Source organism: Leucopleurus acutus (assembly GCF_964270905.1).
Source record: "Leucopleurus acutus genome assembly, chromosome: 10".
NCBI classification, from domain to species: Eukaryota; Metazoa; Chordata; class Mammalia; order Artiodactyla; family Delphinidae; genus Leucopleurus; species Leucopleurus acutus.
The window spans coordinates 85,838,174-85,854,334 of NC_139153.1; the positions used below are offsets into that span (position 1 = coordinate 85,838,174).

The 16,161-nt window shown below is 43.3% G+C and overlaps 2 protein-coding genes across 7 annotated transcripts in view; one reads left to right on the top strand and one right to left on the bottom strand.

Annotated features, from left to right (window-relative positions):
* Positions 1–8,784, top strand: part of KIAA0319 — a gene marked incomplete at both ends in the record, with an annotated part of 72,063 nt that extends 63,279 nt beyond the window's left edge. For 4 of the 6 annotated variants that reach the window (XM_082847989.1, XM_082847985.1, XM_082847986.1 and 1 more), the window contains 5 exons: positions 188–330; positions 2,418–2,540; positions 4,003–4,093; positions 5,915–6,006; positions 8,606–8,784. In XM_082847989.1, the coding sequence (XP_082704115.1) occupies positions 188–330; positions 2,418–2,540; positions 4,003–4,093; positions 5,915–6,006; positions 8,606–8,784 (628 nt within the window). Of the gene's footprint in view, positions 1–187; positions 331–2,417; positions 2,541–4,002; positions 4,094–5,914; positions 6,007–8,605 lie in introns of those variants that run through there. The other 2 variants (XM_082847987.1, XM_082847988.1) reach the window with 2 other exon arrangements.
* Positions 1–16,161, bottom strand: part of ALDH5A1 (aldehyde dehydrogenase 5 family member A1) — a 45,372-nt gene that overhangs the window by 258 nt on the left and 28,953 nt on the right. The window lies entirely within an intron of this gene.

Consider the following 16,161-nt stretch of genomic DNA (forward strand, 5'->3'; position numbering starts at 1 on the left):
AGCCTTTATTTGTGAATAGAAACCGATCAATCCCTTGACGCTCAGAATACACCCCTATGTCCTTGCCAAGCGGCAGAGCTGTGGCCATCTGTCTTCTCAGCCCCACAGGTCAGATGGCTGGAGTGGATGTGTCACATTGGGCACTGCATAACCATGTGGCTGACCTCTCTCTCTGTCTCCTCTGCAGCACCGTGATTGTGTTTTATGTACAGACTGGCCCACCTTTCAAGGTCCTCAAAGCTGCGGAAGTGGCCCGAAATCTGCACAGGCGGCTCTCAAAGGAAAAGGCTGATTTCTTGCTTTTCAAAGTCTTGAGGATTGACACAGCAGGTATGTCCCCATCAGAAATATTCTTTTTTATTTTTAGTTTTAAAGATCAAGTAATGTAAATACCTAATTGTTGTATATTCAGAATTGGATTCCACTGGACTAGACATCCCATCCAATTAAATGCAATGGGAGTCTTATAGAAACATAATTACCCAGGTTAAAGGAAAAGATTTTTCAGAGAAGGTGAAATATGATTTGGTTCCTATATGGTGGGACAGTAGCCAGGTCTCATAGTCTGTTTTTTTTTTTTTTTTTTTTGGCGGTACGCGGGCCTCTCACTGTTGTGGCCTCTCCCGCTGCGGAGCACAGGCTCCGGACGCGCAGGCTCAGCAGCCATGGCTCACGGGCCCAGCCGCTCCGCGGCATGTGGGATCTTCCCGGGCTGGGGCACGAACCCGTGTCCCCTGCATCGGTAGGCGGACTCTCAACCACTGCACCACCAGGAAAGCCCTCATAGTCTTTTTTGACTTAAGTAGGAATGAAGTTCAATATTTCATTATCTTTCCAATTTCTCCATGTCAACCCCTACGGGAATATTCTAAAAGAATCAGATTTGCTGATCGTGGCTATGTTTTACTGGCACAGAAAGAGGACATGTGGACATCTTTGCTTTAGCATCCAGAGATTTGTTATGCATTTATGTCTCCAGCTGGTTTCCTGCAACATACATTTGCCAACCATGCTTTGTCTTTGAGGGAAACTGGAGACAAACAACAGTTATGGTCTGTTTTTAAAACCATACTCTTTCATACTGGTCATGGTCAGAGATTTCATACTTAGATGGTCAGAACAGTATTAAAAGACAGATACGTGTTATTGGTTGGAAAAGCCATGTTTATATAATTTATTGACCTGGGACATCGTGCCTTAGGTTGTGAACATGGTGTTATGTAGACTCTTGGAAATTTAAGATAGCTTTTTTTTTTTTTTTTTTTTTGGCGGTACGTGGGTCTCTCACTGCTGTGGCCTCTCCCGTTGCGGAGCACAGGCTCCGGACGTGCAGGCTCAGCGGCCATGGCTCACGGGCCCAGCCGCTCCGTGGCATGTGGGATCTTCCCGGACTGGGGCACGAACCTGTGTCCCCTGCATCGGCAGGCAGATTCTCAACCACTGCGCCACCAGGGAAGCCCTAAGATAGCTTTTAAGTGCCTTCCAGTGGTACCTCTTTTCTTAGTGGCTTGCCTGACGCCTCTTCCTGGCACCAAACTCATTCATATGTGTGGATGGAAATGTGGTCTTTATCCCAGGTCATTTCAATAAACACTGGGGACTGTGATACCATTTGGGGAGTAAAATTTAATTTGTTTCAGATGTATACCTATCCACAATTGACTTTCTTTGTAATATGGAGTAAATTAATTTTTTTAAGAACTCCTTTTTTTCTAGCTACAAAAGTAGTATTTATTTATTGTAGGAAATTTGGAATATCCAAGAAGACAAAAAAATTAGAATAATCCTTTAGATTCTAGAGTCTAGAATTCCCACCATCCGAAGATAACTTTTGTTAATATTTTGATGTTTTTCCTTCCAGTTCCCCCATCTCTAGATACACGTTAATACAATCAGGATAATTTGATATATAATTTTTTAATCTGGTATTTAACTTCAAATCATATTATGACCATTTTCTCAAATCTTTTAAAATTCATCCCTCAATAACATATTCATGACCTCACAGTACTCCATCCTAGATATGTTCCACAACTTACACAACCAATCCTCTACTCACAGACCGTCAGGTTGATTTTAAATAATGCTGCAATGTAGATAAGTTTTTGTGCACATCCCCAGTCATTTTCACTGAATAAATTCTTAGAATTTCTCTTTCTTAAGCCAAAGGGTGCTACGTTTCTGCTACATGATTAAGGCTTTTGTTTCACAGTTCAGGTGTTGGCATATTTCTGCCATTTGCTTCCAGATGAGATTGTCAATTCGAGAGACTTTCCCCGGGACCCCTGTTCATAGCGTAAGAGTCTCTTGATTCAACGAGATGCCTCTGTTCAGGGTCTATGCTATGAAAAGACACAGCTGAAGCCAGGGAGCCTCTTTTCTCCATGGTGACCTCTGCCCCACTCGCCTCCTTGCAGGGTGCCTCCTGAAGTGTTCTGGCCATGGTCACTGTGACCCCATCACAAAGCGCTGCATTTGCTCTCAGTTGTGGATGGAGAACCTGATCCAGCGTTATATCCAGGATGGGGAAAGCAACTGTGGTGAGTCCTGGTGTGGTGGCTTTGGGCGAGGAGCCTTCAGACAAATCATTCTGAACTGTCAGAAAGATCTGCCCAGCTTTGCAACTGTAAACTCAACCCTTTTCTCACCCGAAGCCCAGCGAACGAGCTCACGTGGTGATGGGTTCAGATCTTCCCACAGTTCACCTTGGGGGTGTGTTTAAGGCTTTTCGTAAAACTTCCCAATGAGGAGATTCACCTTGGCAGAGCAGTTGGCTAACCATCACTGGCATTGCTGAGAAGGCTGCTTTGGGCTACGTGGTCCCCATTTCCACATTGCACCTGCCTTGTCTTGAGCTGAGTGTGACCTTCTGGTGAAGTGGTCCCTGGTGTGGACCTGGCTGGAATCAGATGAACAAGAAAATTGGCCCATTCTTCCAGGCTGTCTGCCCAAGCAGGCAGCAAAAATTGGAACCACCGCCTCAGCTGGCCAAGCTGGTGCCCTTAAGTCTCTTCTGAGGAGGGAACTGTATTTCAATGCCAGTCTATTCCTAAGAGTGATTTTGTTTTCTTGGGGATGTAGATGGACATAATTGGCCGAAAAATTAGGATGAGCTGACTGCCAAATTATGTTCCCACCCTCTACTACATAAAAATTTGAAAATAGCCAGCCCTTGGATTGTTATTCCAAGGAGCACATATAACATTTAATAGAGGTAAACCTTCTGTTTTTGCTCCATTGGTTTCTCTCTTCCTGAGTTGCTGGTGCAGAACTTTTTACCCTGGATTTCCACAAGGATGTGGGGGAAGTGAAGATCAGGTAGCTTCTGAGTGACTGTCTGGCTCTGTGAAAAGCATCTTCATGTCATAGGCGACCATACAAATACTTTATTTGCTTTATTCAAACCAGGCCAGAACTAGTTTTGAGGTTCTGTGATTCTGGAATGAATATATATTTGTTTGTTTGTTTTGCGGTATGTGGGCCTCTCACTGCTGTGGCCTCTCCCGTTGCGGAGCACAGGCTACGGACGCACAGGCTCAGCGGCCGTGGCTCACGGGCCCAGCCGCTCCGCGGCATGTGGGATCTTCCCAGACCAGGGCACGAACCCATGTCCCCTGCATCGGCAGGCGGACTCTCAACCACTGCGCCACCAGGGAAGCCCATGGAGCGAATATTTTGATGTGACTTTCATGGGTGTTTAAGAGGCCTTACTTTTTAACTGATGAATTTATTTTTTTCAGATTATTCTGTTCTCAGGTCAGTGTGGAATATGTGCTCCATGAGGTCCCTGAACCAGTTGGATGAAAGTCGGGTGGTTTTAAGTTGTTCTTGATTTATTTGTATGTCACCTTGCTTAGGCTCTCGACCAGCCTGGCGAGGTGGTAGCAGCACCACAGATGGCTTTGCTTGTAAGGACTCAGAAATATTCATTGTGAGTCATTGAAATAAAGCTGTTTTGCAAATGGTATGTAACATGTCCACTCTGGTTTTCTTGTTTTTCAGAGTGGAGTGTGTTCTATGTGACAACATTGGCTCTAACTCTTGTCGTGCTAACAGGGGGTTTAACTTGGCTTTGTATCTGCTGCTGCAAGAGGTACCTGGCACACTTACTTATGTCTTTGAAATAAAGACGCAACATTGAAGGTGATATGACAGTTCTAGCGGCTTTTGCTCGGGTTTGTGAAGCTGCTGAACTGTTTGAGTCACTCTTTTTATGAAGAGAAACTTGACTTTAAAAGTACTTTATAATGCATTCTTCCCCACGAAGCTTATGTGCCTAGTTAAATAGAGTAATACTAGAGACAGCTTTTTTTCATTGCAGCTCTCATATTTTCTAGAAGATTCAGTGATTCTCTATAAAATCTAATGCTCTTTTCTATCAGTCTCGCATTATGTTCACTAGAACAGTACCTAAGTGGCCTGACTAATCCACCCTCGGTAGAGAAAGGAGTTGTAGAAGTAGACTGATCTAAATGCTAGATTTATATTATTTTACGTATGTGAAGCAACAATCTAATCTACCTGAATTCTATTTCATAAATGTAAAACTGTAAGCGAACTGAATACTATCACCAAAGAGAGGTTTTGCTTTAGATTTTCCCTTCTTCTTTTTTCCCATGGAGCTGACCGCTGAGAAGCCCCAGAGATGCCTAATTGTCTGAACCTTCCATAACCCCATGCTTGACCCTCTATAAGGAGATTTGTAGGAACAGTGATTACTCAAGTCCTTAGAAGACAGCATTGGGTCCACTTTCCTATATGGAACTCTATAAATGTTCTCCAAAGAAGACATGATAAAAAGAAATAATGGTTATACCAAAATAATAGTTATTTTTCAGAGATCACTTATCAATTTTTTAGTTTTATTTGTGGTTATTTTCCCAAAGGTAGGACTGGTGAAAGAGAGCACAGGCACTTAGAGGCCTCCATCCCATTAAGTTTTCCCAGAACCATCTGGGATGATGGTCACCCTGCTGTGCTTGGCTTTAAAAATTCTGCAGCTTTGTGACATTTGTATCAAGTAGATGAGCATGATGACGATGAGAGTGACTGACTGTGAGCCCTTATTAAGTATTTGCCATTGTGATGAATGGTTCTAAGTGCTTTCTGTGTATTATCTTATTTAGACCTCCTATCAACCATATGAGAAAGGGACTATTCTAACTCCCATTTTACAGGTGGGAACATGGAATCACAGAGGTAACAAAAAATGATCTCAAAGTCACCCCGATAGTAAACCCAGGGTGAGAGGCCCATGCTGTTAATCACCAAGCTATCAGAAAACTGCCTTTGTTTGTTCTCTACATATCTTAACCATAGTGTTGATGTGTATTTTCAGATTATCCCCTGAAGCATAGGATGGGCTCCATGGGATCAGCCCAGTTGTCTTTATGTGTTGACTGAGTTATTGCTTATTCCCTTGGGGGAATTTATTATAATTTCTGTTGGGTTTTTTTTTTCTGACTGCCAGTTACATCATCTTTTCATTCCCGCATCTCTGGACATCTCAGGATAGTATAGGTTGAGGGGAGAACTTGCTAATCCAGGTTTTTATGAGGAAGGAATGACTCATGGAGAAAAGCTTGCTAGGCCAACACACAGGTATTGAGAGTTTCTGGAAGGGTCCCTGGCACCTCAGCCTGAGGACTGGGTGAGAGCCTGCAGTTAGGAGGGTGGTAGCAGTGTGACCTTTCTTACTCTGACATGTGTTTCTTCAAGATGCGTGATGTACCTCAGACTCACCAAACTCAGGTCTGGCTGTGTATGCATATCCTTAATAAAAGATGCCAATTAACAGAATGTAATAAATTCTAAAGGCAAAACATTTCCTTTGGCGTCCTCCACGTGTTTGAAATCCTGGATCCTAGTTACCCTTTCTGAGAATCTGGGTTGACCTTTTCTTTGTTCTTTTCAGACGAAAAAGGACTAAAATAAGGAAAAAAACAAAGTACACAATCCTGGATAACATGGATGACCAGGAAAGAATGGAGCTGAGGCCCAAATATGGTAAGGCAGCCTCCAAGATGATTTCCTGGTGCCTTTCCATTTTTTGATCCAGGTGTCTGAGTGTCACCGTAGGTGAAGGGAGAACAGCAGGCTGGAGTGGGCGCTTTAACCGGGGAGGAAGAGCGAGACTGGGAGTCTGTGAAGAAAATCAACCTACTTCAATCCCGGGGATATGCTACCTGGGAGGCGATAGTTGAATTATACACGTAATGAAATCTTGGCAAAGTGCTTTGAGGCATGAATGGGTGAGGGATAGGAAATGCCTATTATTGGTCGAACCAAATGACCCCAGGAATAAGACTGCTTTTCAAACAGGTGTCCCCAGTGCCTGGCTTTTCTCTACTCATGGTTGGAGAGTGGGGCCTGTGATGCTGTTTCACCCTGGCTCATCTCTGAATGCTGTTCCTTTTAGGTCTGCCACACACAAAATGCCGCAAAATAACATTTGGACTTCAAAACCAAACATTTTTCAGTGTCTGCATTAGCTAATCAGCCATGTGTATAGATGGACACAAAAGCTTTTACAAACAATTGACTTTGTTCACAGCATGAATTGATCCCCATGCTGAGAACTACCTCTTGACCACCTCAGTTAACTCTCTGATTCTCACTTATTAACTCTTGGAGACTAAAAGAACCTTCTCTGGCCCCCTGAGGCTGCTTAGCACTGATTCTATGGACTTGTCATAATCCTGGATTGATAACTAAATTGATTCTTACAGAGGGCTGTAATCACTTTCGAAGTTGTGAGATGCAGAATGTTGTCCACGGCAAATGTCATGTATCTACCCATGTATCTGTCATGTATTTTTACCCATGTACATTTACCCATGTAAATGTCATGTATCTGCACAGACCCTGAGTTAGGCCCTGGAGATGGGGAGGAGAATGAAGCATAGGGCCTGCCTTGGGGCGCTCAGAGCCCAGGGGAGGATAATTACACCAGAGTCAGAGCCCTACAGAAGCCGGATGAGGCCCTGTAGGAACATAGAGGCCAGAATGACTGAGCGCATACGGAGAACGTGGTTCGGGCCTTTGGCAGGGGAAGCTTCTCAGGAAATCCACATAATCGCGTGCATTTATCATGTGTTCACCATCTGTATTACATAACTAATATCAGAGGTGTTATAAAGAGACTTTGTACCTAAGAGCTCAAAGTGCTTTTGGGTGCATTGTCTCACCCACCTGCCTCCCAAAATACACTCCCCCTTCTGGCAGTCCTGTTTCTACTCACAGCCCCCCTGTGTTCCTCATTACCAGGCTCTAAAGCTCAGACACTGGTGCTTGGTCCAGGATGCCTTGTCCCCATTCCAGCCACTCCATCTTGCCTAATCTCTTGCCCTCTTTCCTCATCGTTCTCACCACCACCCTAGTTCAGACCCTTGTGATCTCACCTGTGGACTAATAGTAACAACAGTAATAGTTAGCAGGTACTTAATGTTTAATATGTAGGAGGTACAATTCTATGCACTTTACCACTGAATTCCAATCCTGCCAACAGCTCTATGATTATCCCCATTTTACAGAAAGGGAAACTGAGGCACAGAAGAGTTTAGCAACTTGCCCAGTTACAGAGCTAGTAGGCGCCAAAGGCAGGCGGGACAGGCCGTCTGCTCTAGAGCCTGGGCTCCCTTCCTCCATGCTGCGCTGCTCCGTGTGTGTGGCTGGCTCTCCAGCTATTCCTCTCTCTTCCTTTTGTCCTGCCACTGGGTTTTAGTAATATCTTAAAACAACATTTTAATAGTGTCACTCCTTTGCTAGTAGGACAAAATCCAAGCTTCATGGCTTCCCTTGGATTCATGTGCTTTTCTATGAGATCCCAGCCTCTTTTTGTTTTTCTTTTTTTTGCATTTCCTACATGCATCATTTGCTCCAGACTGCTTTCTGCAAATATTTCTGGATGCCTCCGCATACTCCATGCTCCTCCACTGTCCTCCTCTCCAAACCCTTCCCTCTCTTCAAATCCCATCCTGTGTGAACGATCCCTGAAGCTTCTACGTGTGCACTTGTCTCTTCTTGATTCATGTAAAATTTATTTTTAAAACTTTCTTGCCTGTCATGAACCCTCATCTCGTCTTTGTCTTACATCCTTAGCTAGACACTATAAATTCTTTGAGAGCAGGGGTCACATACCTGTCCCTTCTCTTATTTTAACTCCCAGCAATCAAATATTCTACTAAAAATATTTGATGGGAACAAGTGGTAAAATCATAATGGTTTTCATTTATTGCGTGCTTACTAAGTGGTAAACGCCGGCAGGAGCTTTACATGCACGAGTTCACTTAACCTTCACCATAAACCCGTGGAATAGATGCTTTGTTAGCTCCTAATTTAATAGATGAGGAGACTGAAAGCCCAGAGACGTTAGGTACCTTGCCCAGGGCCACACAGCTGGAGAGTGACAAAGCTTGGGCTCAAGCTCAGCAGTGATTCCAAAGCCCCTGTTAATACTCACTAGGAAACCCCAACCGCCTGCTGCGTTGTGAGTGATCGTTTTGCATGTGCAGAGCGCGTGACTCCGTGCATGGGACCAGAATGATGGGCAGCTGAGAGGGAAAATGCCCTTCCCCCCAAGATGCACCTGTCTGCTTCTCCCTAGGTATTAAGCACCGAAGCACAGAACACAACTCCAGCTTGATGGTGTCTGAGTCTGAGTTTGACAGTGATCAGGACACGATCTTCAGCCGAGACAGGATGGAGCGCGGGAATCCAAAGGTTTCCATGAACGGATCCATCAGAAACGGAGCTTCCTTCAGCTATTGCTCAAAGGACAGATAATGGAGCGGTTGTGAAATGGAAGGACGCTCACAGGAATCCTTTAATCCAGGACAGTCAATGGGAGTTCAAAACAAAACTAACTCTTGTTAGAATAGCGTGTTCCCATCCTTTCACACTGGGCTGGAGGTGTGTCCCCATATTTTAAAAGACCTGTCTTCTGGGGGTTTTGAGACACAAACCAAAACAAAAACATTGCTCTTTTAACTGAGATGCTTGTTAATGGGAATAAAGGTTGGGTAAGAGGCTAAGGTAGATACTTAAAAGAGTTTTGTGTTTTTGTAGCTGGCACAGTGTTATGTTCCTATGTTAAGAGAAAGATTAACCTGTTTCTATCTGCAGACCCTTGCAGAAGATGAGTTCAACATGAGGGCCAATTTCTCTTAGGAGCTGTGATTGCCTTTAAAGACGACTTTCCAAGCGTGGTTTCTGTCGTAGGACCCTTGGAGTCTGAGGGCTGTGTGTCTATATATATATTTTTATATATATATATAAAAGATACTTTATCTGAGGAATGGGTTGTCCTCTGTCCAGCAAGTTTTCTGTGCTGAAGAGACACCCATACAGAGCCCAGCTCTCCTGTTTTCACTCTTTCGCTATGCCAACCGCCATTTCTGTGCTCTCTCTACAGAGCAGCTCTTGGAAGTTCGAGAGCTAAATAAGAATTGTATTCTGAGGACTGGAGGCAACAGAGAGGGAAGTGGCGTTTGCTGACTTGTAGGTTGAAGGTTGAAGGTAGCATTTTAGCATGTTTCACCTTTTCTTTCTCTGAGAAAAACAAGCCACACTGAGGCCTCTCTCAGTCCCAGTTTACATGAAACACAAGAAAAGTGATTATTAATTCCTTAGACATTTATTGAGTATGTGCTATAGGCCATGCATTTGGACCTCTATCAGTAGGAATAAAGACTCAGCAACTTGGTAATATATACAGTCGGGCCTCCGTGTCCATGGGTGCAGGACCCGTAGGGATGTGGGCCCCATGGATGCAGATGTGGGAGGGTGGGGGGGGGCCGACTGTATTCCCAAACTCTGAAATACAATCAGTCTTAATGAGGATGGTGTGCTTATGATACTCGGCCCCTACAGGTACTTTCCCTAATAACTTGCCACAGATATCCACTTCATATGTTTAAAAATATATTAAACCATTTTCTACTAAATATCTTATTTTAAATATATGAAAAAAACATTAAAGCATCCCCAACCCCAGAGCAGCACCCCAGAGCAAGGACTTGGAGTTAATTGTAGCCTGACAAGTTGGTTAGCTGATGATTGTTCCCCATCCGCCCATGGTCCTGAGGCTGGGGGCCTGGGTGGTGCCCTTGGCGTTCTTTGTGGAGAGATTAGAATGAGAGGTGGGGCCCGTCACAGACAAGCGTGACCACACCTAAGCAATATTCTGTTGCATAAGCCTCTGTCACACGAGGGGAAAACTAGGATTGCTTTGCTATGACTAAGTGGAGAAGCAACGTGATGAAACTGTCAGGTTGAAATCATCAGGACAGGACAATAGAGAAAACAGTTCCCATGGGCCTTGGAAAAAATTAAGCTTTCTGGTGCTTTTGTTCCTGCTGCTAATATTCATCCTCATGAGACCGTCTTATTTTTAATTATTCTGCTTTATAAGGAGTGGCAAAAAAAAAAAAAGTAAAAAGCACAGGAGTGTGATTTTATTTTTAAAATAATTTCTCTGCTTATGTCTACACTTTCTCTATATCCAGCCAGTTCAATACTATCGATGGTGTTAGAAGGAAAATGTGATGCTTTTTACATGAACATTTAGCTTCATACACTTAAAATCTGCCCTACCCGCTGGCCAGGGTTACATTGTTTTTGTGCACAACTGGAAATTTCTGGCACAGAGGATGGCAGCCTAAATATGAGGTCAGTAGAGCACAGTGATGGAGAAGGGAGTGATCATCTGTGAAGTGCTATGTATTTTACATACTCCATTGATCCTTACGGTCATCCTGGAAAAGTAGATATTCCTCTCATGTTGCACATAATGAAGGCCCAGAGAGTTTAAGTAACTTGCTCAAGGTCACGGCCAATTAGTGGTGGATCTAGGAATCAAATGCAAATTTTGTAAGCTGCAAAGTCCATGCTTTCCACCCTCCTCCCCTACACAAAGAACTCCCACCTCCAACTGTTGGAGGGCAAATTCTGGTGGACCTTTTGGACCACTTGGAAGTTCTGTTCCTAGGACCAAGAAAGACAAAGGGAGAGAAGCCTGCCTCATCTCTTCTGTTGGATCACCCCCAGGGCCACTGCTCCAGGTCACTCCTCCTTTTCTGTCTCCAGCCCCGCTGGTCTGATCTTTCCACCACAGATAGATCTTGAATCTATGGTGCAGCAGAAATAAAGACCACACCAGTGATCAGAAAGTGGGTCCTCTCTTGTTATCAGAGGAGCAGAGCGTGAGGTGGAATGGCAGCCAACATTCTTCTCTTGTGCACTTTGCATTAAGGGCCTTGGGAAGATGAAGCTCACTGGCAGCTCAGGATAGATGAGAAAAGCAGGGCCCGAGAATGTGGGAGAGGGCATTGGTAAGGGCTCACAGGCTGACAAGATTCTTAGCTGCTTTGGCTGAAGTCTTGGTTTTATTTTTTTAATGTTATCTTTTTCCCATGTATTGACAACGTATCATTTCCAATGTAACACTATTAAACATATATGCTAATCTGAATAAAGGTGTCTGTAGTCTCTGTAATGCCTCCTCGTTGTTGAGGAGGATGGGAATACTTATTCTTTCTGCTTCTGTGTGGAGGGATTTCCCTGGAGTAGGAGGCAGCAGGCTGGCCCACGACCTGTTTTTGTGCAGCTGGTGAGCTAAGAATGGTTTTTACATTTTCAAGTGGTTGAAAAAAAATATCATATTCTGTGACACGTGAAACTCACATGGAATTCAGATGTCAGTGTCCATAAATAAAGTCTTACTGGAACACAGGCACACTCATTCATTCCTTTGTGCTACAATAGAGGTGAGTAGTTTCAACACAGACTGTCTCAAGCCTAAAATATCTACTATCTGAACCCTTACAGAAAAAATTTGCTGGAGCCTAGAGTAGCACCCCCGGCTCCCTCCTCCCCGTGGGGGACAGGATTTGGGGAGGCACTGAGGGTGCTCAGTGCTGCCTGTCTTCTCTCCCCTGCTTAGATTCGGCTGCCTGCCGGCTGCCGAAAGAGTGCATTCCCCTGGTTTCTCTGACATTAATGGGTAGTCTGCCCTCTGCTGGAAAATGCCTTCAGTTGGGGGAGGTGCAAATTAGATTAAGGTGTGTTTGTGCTTAAACTACATCCCCTAATCTAGTTTCCATCATCCGTGTGACTCTTGCATGGAAAAACTGGTGAAATTGGTATAAGGATCGTATGAACGGTATGTATTTCCTGATTTTGATATTGTGTTAGTTACGTAAGATGTTAAGCTCTGGGGGAAGCTAGGTGAAGGGTACACAGGAATCTATTACTTTTGCCACTTCCTGTGAACTTATAATTACACTGTGCCCTCTGTATCCGCAGATGCAGAACCGCAGATCCAAAGGCCCGACTGTACAGTGCTATTTTTACATCAGGGACTTGAGCATGGGTGGATTTGGGGATCCATGGGGGTACTGGAACCAATCTCCCACGGATACTGAGGGACGACTGTATTTAAGAGTAAAAAGTCAAAAGATTTTGAGGGGAAACATACAGATTCATGATTAATTGCGAAACACTAGAAGTGTTTCCATTAGTCGGGAACAAGTTTTTTAAAAAGGCAAAACCATCATTTCTCCTACTAAGTGGTCCATAGAGCCTCCCTTTTTGAGATGAGCTTAGCAAACAGCCAAGCTTCCTTTATTTGAAGCCTACATGGTGAGAGTTACTACTCTTCTCCTGAAGATGAGCCCAGAGTTTCAGTGCTGAGTCTTAGCACAACAGGAAAAAGCACATAGCCTTATATAATCTGACAGAACATCTGAAAACACATCCTTGTCCACTAAACCACCGGGACAGTGGTGTTGCCTGTGGTCTAAATGGTGGCGACTCCTTCCTGGTTAGCTGATAAAATGGATGGATTATAGGTAAATGTACAGACCACCAATTTCCAAATCCACTTCCACTCATGTATCAATAGCGCACAAATAGAATATCCCTGTAGCCTTTCAACACTCAGACCATGCAGGACCTGTTCTTTTTCCAGACAGGTTTCCCACACTTGATAAATGAAAACCACACTAATTTGCTTTTTAAATTTGTTGCAAGCTAAATCAGAGATAGAGCAGCTGTAACAAGTGAAAATTTCCTGTTAGAAATAGTAGGAAGATGAAAATACACTTGCTTCTAAGCAGACGCCTAGGCCAAGCATTGAACAAACCCACAAATTGAGAGTATAAAAAATGAACAGAAACTTCAAGTAAATAGAGTCGGGCGACCAGAAGGGGGAGCTCTCACACCCTGTGATGATAGTAAAGCCCAACAGGAAGAAGGAAGACTTCTCTTTCCTGGTAAGGACTCAGCCAATGAAAAGTCATGAAGTTTTTCATTCTAAGCCTCCCAACTTCCCTTTCCTTCCGATAAAAGTGTTCTTCTTCCCTTGCGGGGCAGGGGCTTGCAAGCGGCTCGCTATGGCTGCAGGCGCTGTGTTGCGATTCTCTGCCGATACCAAATAAACCCATCTTTGCTGGAGAAATATCTGGGAGTCTATTTGTTTCAGGTCAACAAGAGGTAAGTGGATCGTTTTTCCTGGTGACAAAGTAATTTTAAAAATCAAAAGCAGGTTAAGAGAAATGCATGCAATAAATGGAATGACAAAGGGAGATGTGTATTCTTTCTTCCAGAGAAAACCTTACCTTTGTTCAAGGTCTACTGCTACAATTTGGATTCAATGAGGCCACGTGAAATTTCTTAGAATATAAATGAACACTGGATGAAAATATAAGATATGCTGTTTAAATAATTAACAGTGATTATATCTGAAAGGCAGGGTTTCAATAATGTCTTCCTCATACATTTCTGTATCCAAAAAACCCAACCTTTGAAAAAAGTACATAATGGATAACAGTGGCACACGTAGAGGAGTGAAGCTGGTGTATTTGAGAAAGCTGGAGGCTCCTCCTTTCTTAGGCAACCACACCTGCAAACCAGGTAAATTCTCAATTTAGTTCAGCAAACATTTAATGAGCGCGAATCATACGACAGGCCTGTTACCAAGTCTAAGCTTGTACTGCTCACTGCACAACAGGCCAATAATCAAGAGACAAGGAATAACGACTTTATTCGGAAAGCCAGCAAACGGAGAAGAACATGCCCCAAAGAACCATCTTGCCTGAGTTGGAATGCAGGCTTCTTTTATACTAAAAGGGGAGGGAGTGAAGTCAAACATTTCCAGGTTCCGGTCGGCCTCTGTAGGGGATATGTTAATTTCTTCCTCCCTGCAGTCATTCACAGGTGGGCCTGGTCAGGATGTTTCCTGTGACCTAAACAAAGGTATTTTAGCTTAATGCTCATTACCTGGGAAGCACCGTTCCCAGAGATGGGCTGTTATGTGTAGTTTAAGCTTATAGGCAACATCCCTTTAGGGATTAACTTGTAATAGAATGTAAAATGTTCTTCCCTGTTACAGGCCGTCCTGTAGGAAGGTGCTAGGGTACCAAATTTCACAGGCAGGTTCCCTGCCCAAGAGATTCACACACTAGTCAAGGGAGCACCATTTATACGTGTAGGAGAGGAAAAATAATTTTCCCTCTACCTTTCTGAGTTCTTGCCTGAGACCACTGCAATGAAAGATTAACAAGAGAAAGACAAACAGAAGTTTATTAACATGTATATCTCATGTAAACATGGGACACACTCAGGGAGAAATGAGTAACTCGAAGAGGTGGCTTAAAACTTCAGCTGACAGAGCATTTCAACAAAGAACAATAAATCTCTGGAGAAATGACAGGAGGGAGGAAAGCAGCTGTAGGCTTTCAAGGGCGGAGATAAAAGCTAATGAGTAAAATTTGTTATTTAGATTCCAGGCTGATTGGGCCTGAAGTTGTCTCTGGGAATTAACCTTTGTCCTTCCCTCCTGATGCGGGGAGGGGAGCAACTTTATAAATCTGTATCCTGCTTTTAGGCAAATGGAGGGGGAAGGGAAGAGAGAGGGCTTTTCTTGTATCTGCTTCTTAATTGCCTTCAGCTCACAAAAAACCTATGCCAAAGTGGCATCTTTTGGGCTGGCATGTCCTGAACTCCTACAGTCGTATTTTGGGGTGGCATACATATCCAAACTGGTCTGATAATCTCCAAAGTAAACTCAAATGATGAACTGGCAAGAAAAAAACCCACAAACCAGAAACCTTGACATAAAAAGAGGAAATTCTGTTAATTCAACCTTTATTAGTTACACACGCACAACTCTGCTGACAAGACATTGACACACACATACAATGATCAAAAACTGGAAAAATGAATTGTGCATGTTTAAAAAACAAAATATTTCCACACTTCCAACTACACTTATTCCCAAGTTTTATCCCATAAAATACAGCACAAAAAAAATCACAGCATAAATATCATTCAAGTAAAATGCTCTCTACCATAGCTGCTCGTGAACAGTTAAAACCCTGGGCTCCAGCCTTCCGAGAAGGCAGTCATGTGGCACAGTTTAAAGTTAATGATACAAGTTTACAATAAAATAGTTATTTGCATTGTGCTTCTGATCTTTACTGAGTCTTTACATAAAAATAAAGGTAGATGAACCAGCGCTTGACATAAAATTGTATTTAAAAGCTACTCAAATGGATAAAGATAATAGGTACAGAGGAGCTTTTTAAATGAGAATCCCTGCATAGCTGGGGAGAGTAAATTGAGAAGTGTTCTTTTTCAAGGCCAATAGACTCCCATTCTCTGGGTAATTTCACATGAGTTATGTGATAATTGCTGGGAAGTTCTTGGTGAGAATTCACTGGAGCAAGGCCCAGAAAAGTATTTTTTACACAGTAGGTGTTCAATAAAATGATATAATGCCTCATAAACGGGGGGAAGGTCAATATCTCCCTCTTGGTTTAGATCAGGGGTTGGCAATTATTTCTGTAAAAAGCCAAAGAGTAAATACTTTAGGCTTTGTGGGCAATACTGTCTGTGCTGCAGATACTCAACTTTGCCAAGAAAGTAGCCATAGATCATATGGTAAATGAATGGATGTGGCTGGGTTCCAATAAAATTTTATTTCTGGACACTGAAATCTGAATTTCACAAAATTTTCACGTGTCATGAAATACCATTCTTTTGCTTTTTTTTCCCCCAACCACTCCTTTGGGAATATAAAAACCATACTTAGCTCTGGGTTGTACAAAAGCAGACGGCAGGCCAGATCTGGGCTGTGAGCCAACCCCTGGTTTAATGGTCCTT